Source organism: Phalaenopsis equestris, unplaced genomic scaffold, assembly GCF_001263595.1.
Source record: "Phalaenopsis equestris unplaced genomic scaffold, ASM126359v1 Scaffold000301, whole genome shotgun sequence".
NCBI classification, from domain to species: Eukaryota; Viridiplantae; Streptophyta; class Magnoliopsida; order Asparagales; family Orchidaceae; genus Phalaenopsis; species Phalaenopsis equestris.
The window spans coordinates 2,380,336-2,391,983 of NW_018164743.1; the positions used below are offsets into that span (position 1 = coordinate 2,380,336).

The following is an 11,648-nucleotide window of genomic DNA, read 5'->3' on the forward strand; positions in this document are numbered from 1 at the left end:
AAGTTATTCTCTTAACACACGGGTGTTTTCTTCACCATCTTCTTCCTATGTTCCTGAGTCTATTGAGAGTCAAGTTTTGTTATGATACTTTCTTTTGAGTTATCCTAATTTTCATTATATTACAAAGTTGTATGATTATCTTTTTATTAATAAAAAGTTTAGAGTTTTATCAGTGTGAAACCTATCAATTAGTAAAACACAATTGTCATGTCTATTTGGCTCAATACAAACCTTCATAGCCCTTCTCTATCATTCACAGTAACATTTGGGGACCATCAAAATTGAAAACCATCAATGGATTCAAATGATTTGTCTCCTTTAGTGATGACCACTTTAGAACTATGTGGATATTCTTCATGAAGAAAAGATCTAAAACTAAAATTTTCAATCATTCCACAACATGATTTTCACTTAATTCCAATGAAAAATTTAAATTCTCAAAACTAATAATGCAAAGGAATACCTCAACCCTATCATTGGATTCTATCTTGTGAAGAATATTATCATCCATGTGAGTTCCTATGTTGAAATTCCTCAACAAAATGAGATAACTGATAGGAAGAATAGACATCTTTTTGAGATATATGGATCTATAATGCTCTCTCGCAATGTCCTAAAAAATTTATGGGGAGATGTTGTGTTCACAACAACTTACCTCATTAATAGAATGACGATTAGGGTTCTTGGATTCAAAGTCCCTCATGATATTGTGATGGAAGAATACCCTCATGTCAGAGTCTTCTAATCCAACCTTCCTCTAAAAATATTTGGTTATGTTTTTTTTTTTACATTAAAAGTTGACTATCTAATAAACATGTTAAGAGAGTTGATGTTTTAGATTCAATTTATGCTAATAAAGACATAGGAAGACCTAAAAAAAACTTGGACATATTGTATAAAAATTTATCTTAATTTATAAGAGTTAAATGAAAATGACACTCAATAAGACACAATGGAGAAAAAAGATTCATGTAGCCGACGCCACTTAGTGGGATAAAGGCTTATTGTTGTTGTTGTTGTTGTTTTTTCTTTTGTTTACATTCACCAACCAAACTGCATAAAATTTGACCGAAAGTTCATAAAATGGACCCTCTTTGGGTATGCTTCTAACATAAATGGGGTACAAGTGTTATTCTCCCATTATGAGAAAAATACTATAACTATGTCGTTGTTACCTTCTTTGAAAAACAATCCTAGTATTTTAAAATTTGATATTCAAGGAGAGTCCAATTGAATATCAGATTTGGGACTCCACTCTCTAGACACCCATATTGACCTAGAGTCATCATAACCTATTCTCATCTCATCTAACTATCCATCTTCCTAAGTTCCACTTGTTGAGAAAATCCAACTGGAGATTAGAAAAAAGGAACTTCGTGTGTATATTAAGAGAAAGAAATCCACCAAGCAGGATAAAGGAAATATGCAACTGCATGATTGTTCACAATGAAATTTGAATTCACTCATCTCTTAGGTTCCAAGGGAAGTGGGATCTACCAGAGAGGACGAGAAAAGTTACACAAATTATTCTACCAATGAGTATGTTGTTTATGAGAAGTTCTCTACCCTAAACTTTTGTATCTAATGTTGACAGTGTGTAAATACCCAAGTCGATTCATGACACACTCCAAAGTCCAGAATGAAAAAAGGCAGTTGAAGAAGAGATCCAAACACTTAAGCTAAATGACATACAAAGCTTTCTCCAAATACAAGAGTAGTTGGATGCAAATGGGTCTTTAATGTTAAGTACAGTGTAGATGGGAGCATTAAGAGGTTCAAGTCTAGTTTGTTGGTAGAAGTTTTCACTCATTCTTATGGGATAGATTATTAAGAGACATTTGCTCCAGTGATTAAATTAAATACTGTAAGAGTTCTTCTCTCCTTGGCAGTGAATAGAAAGTGAGAATTGCATCAACTTGATAGCAAGAATGTGTTTTTGAATGAGATCTGGAAGAAAAAATGAATATGAAAATTTCCCTATAAATGGAAGATGACTTAAACAAACATCAGGTTTGTAAACTAAAAAAAAGTCATTTTATGACTTCAAACAATCACCAAGGGTTTGGTTTGATATGTTTGTCAAGGCTATAAAATCTAATGGATACATCCAATGCCAAGTAGATCATGCACTATTCATAAAACATACACAATGAGGTAAGAAAGCAATACTCATTTGTCTATGTCGATGATGACAAAGAGATTATAATGATTAAGTAGGTTCGTACTACTAAATTTGAAATTAAGGATCTAAGAGCGATGAAATACTTTCTAGGTATGGAAGTGGCCTGATCCAAAATGGATATTGCGATTTCCCAAAGGAAGTACATTCTGAACTTATTAAAAGCAAAGTGAACGCTATGGTGTAAACCTGTTGAGACTCCTATAGATTTCAACAAAAAATTTACAATTACGGGTAGAAAAAACATCAGTGGAAAAAGTAGTTGTTATAGATTAATGGCTAAGCTTATATACTTGTCACACACCAGACTTGACAATGCTTACTCTGTCGGCATGGTGAGTCAATATATGAATAGTCCAAATGACAAACTTGAGGATGGTGTACAAAATATGAAGATTTCTTTTGAAGATTCTTGGCTGAGGATTATTGTTTAGTAAATCTGATGCTAGTTGGGCAGGAGAACTCACAGTTAGACGCTCCACCTATGGGTATTGTCTCTATGTCTGGGGAAATCTTGTCACATGGAGGAGCAAGAATCAAGTAGCAGCCTCTAGAAACAATGCAAAATTTGTATATCGGGCACCTTCTTTGGGAATTTGTAAAGGAATGTGGATTCAAAGGGTACTAAATTGGCTGGGGTACTCCATGGTTAATCCCATAAAAAATGCCCTATGGCGGCTTGGCCGCCATCAATATTGCAAAAAAAATTTTGTACATCATGACAAGACCAAGCACATTGAGATTGATAGACATTTTATATCTGAGAAAGTCGATGGAGGAGTTGGTCACTTAATCTACATTCCGACTCATCTTCAAGTTATCTTTGTCTTCACTAAATCTCTACTTCCAGGCAGCTTAACAGATTTGAAATCCAAGCTGGCTCTCTACAACATCTATGATCCAGCTTGAGGGGGACTGCAGAATTTTGTATTTAGTATTTTAATTTATCCTCATTTATTTCTCTATTATTATGTTCGTGGTTCTTTTCTTATGTGTTTGTTGTATGTTTGGTAAGTTGTAATTGCAAGAGTTATGTTTGTTTTACAGTTTATTCTCTATATATTGAGAGGAGTTGTAATTTGAAGATTAAATAATAAGAGAATTTTCTCTCACAAGTTTTTCTTCAGTATGCAAATTTCCCTTTAATAAAACAAATAATGCAAAGTGCAGCTGTGTTAACCTGTACTTCTGCCCGAACATATTTGTGCTTCATTTTAAACGAAGTTCGTCATGACTTTTCCATAATAATATTGTTATGAAACTTGATTTATTTAATGAACTGCTAGGATTACAGATTTGGCAACAAAAAACATATACGGGCATTTGCATATATATCACACAATTTTTATGTAATCACATTATCAATCAGGAATGAAAGAAATAAGACAGAATAAATAGTTTCCTTCTTCGCAATACTGCAAAGAGGGAAATATTATATTTGCACGAATTCTTTCCTTTTAGCTGATTATTTAGATTATAAATATGTATTAATTAAGTTACTTAATTTAGATTATTCTGAATATTATGTACCTAAAATAGATTGTACAAACTACTATTTATTAGAATGAAAGCAAAGGAAAAGACATTCAGCCTATTTGCTCAAAATATTTTCTTGGTATCAGAGCCTGAATTCTTGAAATTTTAGCTTTTGTTATCTTTGACTGGCGTCTTCGACTGCTTCCTCAACGGAGCCCTCGTTCTTGTCTTTGAGTTCTGTGGCGTCTTCGTCCGCTTTGTTTGAGTTCTGCCGCAGCTTCAAGACGATCGACTCCCTTCGGTCGGACCTCTGGTGCTATGTTCCACGGCATCTTCTCTGGTGCGGCATCTTCTCTGTCTGACATCTTCTGATACTCCGTTTTGCTGCGATTCGCTCGCTCCTGCCGCGATCTGCTCGTTCCATCCGCTCGCTCGCTCCTGTGCAATCCGCTCGTTCCATCCGCTCGCTCGCTCCTGCCGTGATCTGCCGCGATCTACCGCTATCTGCCGCGATCCGCTTGTTCCACTTTGTTCTGTCACGATCCACTGCTTTCGATCGTCACGATCACCACTTATTCAAACTTCACGGCGCTCTTCGATCTTTGACCCTAGCCTTTCACGTTGATTTAGATCAACGATTTGAATTTTATTTATCTTGGATATTTCGATCGAGATTAATATATTTAAAATGTCTTCTGAAAACTTAGCTATCAGATTTACAGGAAAGAATTATGACTCATGGGAATTTCAGCTCAGAATGTTCTTAAAATAGAAGGAGCTTTGGGGTCATATTGATGGATCTTCCCCAGCTCCTACTGAGACAAAAGATCTTGGTCAATGAGAAGCAAATGATGCTCAAATTGTTTCATGGATTTTAGCATATATTGAGGCTCATATGATAAACAATTTAAGATCCTTTGGCACAGCTAAGGAAATGTGAGAATACTTGAAGCGCGTTTATAATCAAGATAATTCTGCGAAACGCTTCCAATTGGAACTTGACATGAGTAATTATAGTCAGGGTAATTTTTCAATTGAACAATATTATTCTGATTTTTTAAATTTATGGAGCGAATATACTGATATTATCTATGCTAAAGTGTCAAAGGAGAACTTAGCTAGTCTTCAAACTATTCATGAAGAAAGTCGTCGTGATCAGTTTTTAATGAAATTGAGACCTGAATTTGAAACTGCTCGAGCTGGGTTGTTGAACAGAGATCTGATTCCGTGTTTGGATGTTTGTTTTGGGCAATTACTGCGCGAAGAACAAAGATTGGCGACACAAGCTACTATCAGTACAATAGGTGTATCATCATAAATAATTAATGTGACATATGCTGCTAAGGCCAAAGGGAAGGGGCCAGTGCAGTGCTACAGCTGCAAGAAATTTGGTCATATTGCACGGAATTGTGAAAATAAAGTTTGTAATTATTGCAAGCAAATGGAACATACTCTTATGGAGTGTCCAACACGATCCCAAAATCGCAAACCACAAGCACTTCATGCCACGGTATCTGACAATCCTGCCTCGACTTCTACTGTTGCTACCAATAATCAATCAACTGTCACACCTTATATGGTTCAACAGATGATTCTCTCTGCATTTTATGCTCTCGACCTTCAAGAGAAAGGTAAAACTATTTCTTCGGTTACTTCTCCTTGGTTTGTTGATTTAGGCGCCACAAATCATAAATCATATGACTAGACTAGCACTGCTGAGCTATTGCATAACCAACGACCATACACTGATACTCAACATATTCAGATTGCTAATGGAATTAATATTTCAATTACGACACTTGGTGATATTAATTCATCATTCAAATATGTTTTGGTTTCTCCTAATTTATCTACTAACTTACTCTCTGTTGGTCAAATTGTGGATAATAACTGTAAAGTACATTTTTCTCGTGATGATTGTATTGTGCAGGATCATGTGTTGGGAAGGTGATAGCGAATGGGCCTAAAGTGGGTAGACTGTTTCCATTACAATTTACTGTTCCTCAAAACTTTTCCTCAGAATATTTCATTAACATCTTCAGTTATTGAGAAAAAGACAAACATCTGGCATAAAAGACTAGGTCATCCAAATGATATGGTGTTGAAGCATTTACATAAAAGTGATGTTTTTTGTTATGTTTTTTGTTATGTTTTTTGTTCTACAGATAAAAATTTAGTAGTTGATTGTTTTGTTTGTAAACTTGGAAAAAGAAGACATTACCTTTTCTCATTTCAGGCAGTCGTGCCAATAAATTTTTTGACATTATTCATAGTGATGTTTAGGGAATTACACCAGTTATTTCACATGCTCAATATAGATATTTTGTGACATTTATTGATGATTACATTCGATTTACTTGGATATATTTTTTGTGTGCCAAAATAGAAATATTTACTGTATTCCAAACATTTTTAGCATATGTTGAAACTCAGTTTTGTGCTCGCATTAAAACCCTACGATCTAACAATAATGATGAATACATGTTTTATGAGTTTCAAGCATTTCTCCAGAACAAAGGGATTGTTTCACAACGTTCATGTCCCTATACACCGCAGCAAAATGAAGTTGCTGAATGAAAAAATCGACATCTATTGGATACCGTGCGCACATTACTGATAGAATTTTTTGTTCCAGCTAGATTTTGGACTGAAGCTTTATCTACTGCAGTTTATCTCATTAATCGCTTACCATCTCAACAATTGACATATGAGTCTCCCTAATATCGAGTTTTTGATAAACACCCTAATTATCATACGCTACATACTTTCGGATGTGTTTGCTTTGTTCATCTACCTGCTCGTGAACGTCATAAATTGGCAGCTCAGTCAGTATGATGTGCCTTTATGGGATACAGTTCTAATCATAAAGGTTTTGTGTGTTATGATTCAATTAATAGTTGATGACATATTTCTCGAAATGTGATTTTCTTTGAACATGAATATTACTTTCAGCATCATGTGTCTACATCAAATACAGTTATACTTCCACAATTTGATAATTCTTCTGCTGATAAACGGTTCAAGCCAGAAATTGTCCACACACGACGCCTGCCCCCTTCACCTTCAAACCTCCCCGACCCTGATCCATAAATTGCTCCAATAAGTATTCGATGATTAATCCGACGTATCCGTCCTCCAGATAGATATGGGTATACTGCAATTTTAACTAATACTACTGTTCTTACCTCTTAGTTTCAAGCTGCTAAACAGATTTGCTGGGTCAAAGCCATGAAAAAGGAACTTCATGCACTTCAAGACAATCACACTTGGGATATTGTTTCATGTCCCACAGGTGTTAAACTCGTTAAATGTAAATGTGTTTATTCTCTTAAACTCCGATCTGATGGCTCTCTTGACAGATATAAAGATAAGATTGGTAGCTCTTGGCAATCGACAGAAATAAGGGATTGATTATGACGAAATATTTGCACCTGTGGCTAAGATAACAACTGTCCGACTGGTGTTATCTATTGCTGCATCTAAAGACTGGTTCTTAAAGGAGATGGATGTTAAGAATGCATTCTTATATGAGGATCTCAAAGAAGACGTCTATATGACTCCTCCTTCAGGCTTATTTTCTACATCTTCACATGATGTTTGTAAGCTCAAACGGTCCCTATACGGTTTGAAATAGGCTCCACGGGTCTGGTTTTAAAAGTTTTGCAATACCCTTCTTAGCTTCTCTTTTATTCAAAGTCAGTATAATTCATCATTATTTCTTTGCAAGACTGACAAGGGAATTGTTTTGTTATTAATATATGTTGATGATATTGTCATCACAGGATCTGATAATCAATTGATGTCTCAGCTACAAAAACGTCTTCAGGGTTCTTTTCATATGAAAGATTTATGGTCATTAACTTATTTCTTAGGACTCGAGGTTCACTCTTCTGCCGATGATATTTTTCTTCATCAGCACAATTATACGAAGGGACTCATTGCTTTGGCTTGTTTTCAAGTTGGTCGCTCCACTGATACCTTTTTGGAAGTAAATGTCAAATATCAACAGAATGATGGTGACTTTCTATCTGAACCATCTCTATATAGACAACTGGTTGACAGTCTCAATTATCTGACTATTACGCGTCTGGATATTTCATTTGCTATGCAACAAGTTAGTCAATTTATGCAAGCACCTACACATCTTCATTTAGCTGCAGTTCGACGTATTATTTGATATTTGAAAGGTACTTCTCATCGTGATTTGTTCTTTTCTGCGAAGTCTCCTATCACCTTAACAGCCTATAGTGATCCTGATTGGACTGATTGTTCTGATACACGTCGATCTATTACTGGATGTTGCATGTTTCTCGACAACTCTTTAATCTCTTGGAAGAGCAAGAAACAAGATCGAGTGTCTAAGTCATCTACTAAATCAGAATACGCGCTATGTCCTCTGCTTGTTCTACAATCATTTGGTTTCATGGCGTGCTGGCTGAGCTTGGTTTTCCTCAGCTTGAGTCTACTTCTCTTCATGCAGATAATACTAGTGTTATCCAGATTGCCGCTAATTCGGTCTTTCATGAACGCACGAAACACATTGAAGTGCTATGGAGAGGATTGATGCTTTATTGATATAGGACTAATGCTTTTGAGAGGATTGAGGAGAAATTGATTACTTGGGGGTTTTTCTTGCTGTGGGAAACCATAGTTCTTCTTCTAAGTGTGGAGAGGGTGGTGTTCTACCAGGCATGAGTGGGGAAATCAGGAGTGCTGCTTGAAGTCAACTTTGGTCATCGTAAAGGAAGAATAACTTTACTTTGTTTATTACTTTGTGTATTTTTATTATAACAAAGATTTAGTATATTTCTTTTGTATTCAATGCATTTGCCTGGTGAAATCAGCATGCTTCTTGAGTATATCATTAACTCTTTCTTGTAATGATTAGATAGGATGAATGGAATGTGAAGTGTTATGTAATATCTTTTTTCTCAAATAGTGATGATTAACCTTAAGAATTTCATTTACTTTTCATTCTGACCAAGTGAATTGTTAAAATGTGTTGTGAACCATAAGACTTGGGAAAACTATGGTAAAATCAACTAGGTTAATCATATTAAACTATGGGGTATAGATTGATATGTCTTGTAGGGAGATGCAAATATTTGGGAAATATGGTTTGAAAGGATAGCTATGAGATTTAAGGAATTAAAATCATTTCTATCCAAGTTTCTTTATGCGCTCGGGAGAGGGTAAAGAAGATTGTTCCTTCTATCTGTTACTGTATATTTTAGTACTCACAACTTTACATTCAATTTCATTCACTTAACTCATTACATGGAAGAGCCTCCTAAGTATTTGATATCTTTCAATCCAAACTGCTAAAAGTAGGATTACTTGTGTATGATTTAAATTTGATGTTTGTTGTAACACAGTAGGTTAGTTATTTCAGAATTTAATATTTTCAACTTTTCAGGCTAGGAATAAAATCAGTAGGCTAGAACTTTTTCTATTTTGGAATTACCTCATTCTCTTTGGAATTGACATTGTAGACTCTAAAATCCGATATTGCTGATACGATATGTGCACTTGCGTGAGCCCCCAATGTGTGGTTGCACCTGGACACAGTATCATAACACTCAAATTTTATTTTTTGGGCATGTACCTTTTTATACATACAACACAATTCCTATGTGTTTCCACATCTAACACCTAAACTTTAATATTTACATTCATAACACTCTAAGTCTTTACCATCACATAAAAAAATACCACTTTACTACTTTTTAAAAATTAAATGTGCCTTTTTTATGCGGAGGTTCATAGCACCAGTGCTATAAATTTAAATATCAAACTTTATTTGGTGATTCTTATTCATTCGGCACTCATCAATTCATCTTTTTTGTCAGAAGTTTTGTTTAATCTTGATAATTGAACAGAATCTTTACCTGCAATGGCTTGTTGTAGGATCTTGATCTTACAAAACCTGGAATACCGAGGAGTTTTAAAAAGGCAGAATTTGAAACCACCACCAAAGAAGTTCTAAAGAAAGCTGATTTCAGGGTGAGTTATTACTTCTTTTTAATGCCTGCCTTGTAGTTTCATCACCTCATTGTTTTTCTAGAATTTACAAGATATGCAAATTGAGAAAAGTGTTAAAATAGTCCAATGACTCTTTGTAGTCGATCATTTTAGCCTTATAGTTTATAATAGTGTCAATTTAGTCTCAGTCTCTTTTAATATGAGAATTTGGGACTAAGTTTACACTTTTATGGAATCTGGAACTAAAATGACATCATATAAGTAGTCATAAGGCTATTTTGACAATTTATTCTATGCAAAGTATCTTCGTCATTATTTTTTTTTTCTTATACTCTTTTTGATGAAAATCTGGTTTGAATGAAAGCTATTTGGATGAATAGCTCAAATTATTTTGAAATTATTTGTATTGTCATCTATTTTGATGTTCTTATGTTGATAGATCCTTGTTGCTCTTACCATGTGTCAGGCTGGCATTGCGTCCGTTTAAATCTATGCTCTAGGTGAGTCAATTAGAATTTATTACTATGGCCCCATTTGGAATCACTTTAGTATTTTTTAAATATTTTTTTGGTGTGTTGTTATTTATTTTTTTAAAAAATAATAAATTAACTTATTTTTAAAAACACTCAAAATGAATTTTAATTATTTTAATTGTTTGTTGCTGCCTCTGCCACCCTGCAAACATTCTTTAAGATGACAAGCAAGTTTTATCTTACATCAAAGTATGAGTAAAATAAAATAAAATTAAAACAAAAAATTAAATTAGAAAGTGATTCCAAGTGGCCACAAATATGTAAAAAAAATATAATATGCATATAAATATATTAAATCATCTCCAAGTCGTTTTTAACTCGAAATTAACTTAAAATAAAGGCTCAAGTTGAGATAATGACTTATAACTGAACTCTATGTTTATGAACTCTAGTATGTTCCTAGCAAAATGTAAATTTCAACCAAAATTATCAACCCTAGCTTATGCCTTCTCTGATAGTTCTGCACTTCAGACATTCCATGTTTTTATGATCCAATCTTCTTTTACATCACAGCTTCACTAGTATTTGGCTGCAGCCTGAATTTATGTTAAATCGATTTATCAAATCTAATAAATTCAATCATCAGTGCGACGAATATGAACTCACCAGCGACTCCGGGAAGAAATTCTTAAAATCCATCTCACAATCGGATTTACTAAATTTGAATTTACATCCTCAAAGAGACAAAACACAGGAAGAAAGACGGAACACAAAAAATTTCGATTTAACGGAGCGTTGGATTTAATTTTCATTTTTTTTTAAGCTGGATTTATGCTTTCATGTATAAATCCTCTTTAAATTATGCTACCAAACACCACGTCGAAATTTCTTATTAATCTTCAGAAAAGCTTTCAGTTTTGTAAACACCCTCAACTGCATGATTCTCTGCTAAAATTGAATACTTTTTTTCTGTCAGAACGTGAGATTTCTTTCCAAATTTCTAACCGAGGCTGGAATTATCATCAAAAGAAGTCAGGTAAATGCTACAATACTTCTCTTTTCCTACATAATGTGTTATCTATAGCCTTGTTATGCCCTGTACAGACAAAGATTAGCGCTAAAGCTCAGAGGAAAGTTGCGAGGGAGATCAAGACGGCGCGCGCATTAGGGCTCATGCCTTTTACTACCATGGGCACAAAACCTTTCATCTTTGGGAAAACCATGGAAGATGATGAAGAGGAATTTGAATTCGACGCATACAATGGTGTCAATTCCCCTGCATTAGATGATGTTGAAAGTTGATTTATTGTGATATTATCATCTGGAGTACTCGAATGCATAGCATATTGGTTAAAAGTAAAGTGAATAATCTTAAGCTATCGGATTCGAGTGCTCCACCCTACCGAAAAGAAAAAAATATTCACTTGTATCATTTTCTAAAAGTGCATGGGTTTGTGTATCCTTATCTCCATGGATTGTTTTGGGATTGTTTATTATTATTATTTTATTTTATGTTAGAAAAAAATAGAACTTTATTT

At 34.4% G+C, this 11,648-nt stretch overlaps 1 protein-coding gene across 1 annotated transcript in view; it reads left to right on the forward strand.

Moving 5' to 3' along the window:
* The window catches only part of LOC110025504, a 28,209-nt gene extending 16,561 nt beyond the window's left edge, over nt 1-11,648 (forward strand). Inside the window, exons 3-5 of the mRNA XM_020726030.1 lie at nt 9,563-9,658; nt 11,087-11,146; nt 11,215-11,648. Of these exons, the coding sequence (XP_020581689.1) occupies nt 9,563-9,658; nt 11,087-11,146; nt 11,215-11,412 (354 nt within the window). The 3' untranslated portion in view covers nt 11,413-11,648. The remainder of the gene's footprint in view (nt 1-9,562; nt 9,659-11,086; nt 11,147-11,214) is intronic.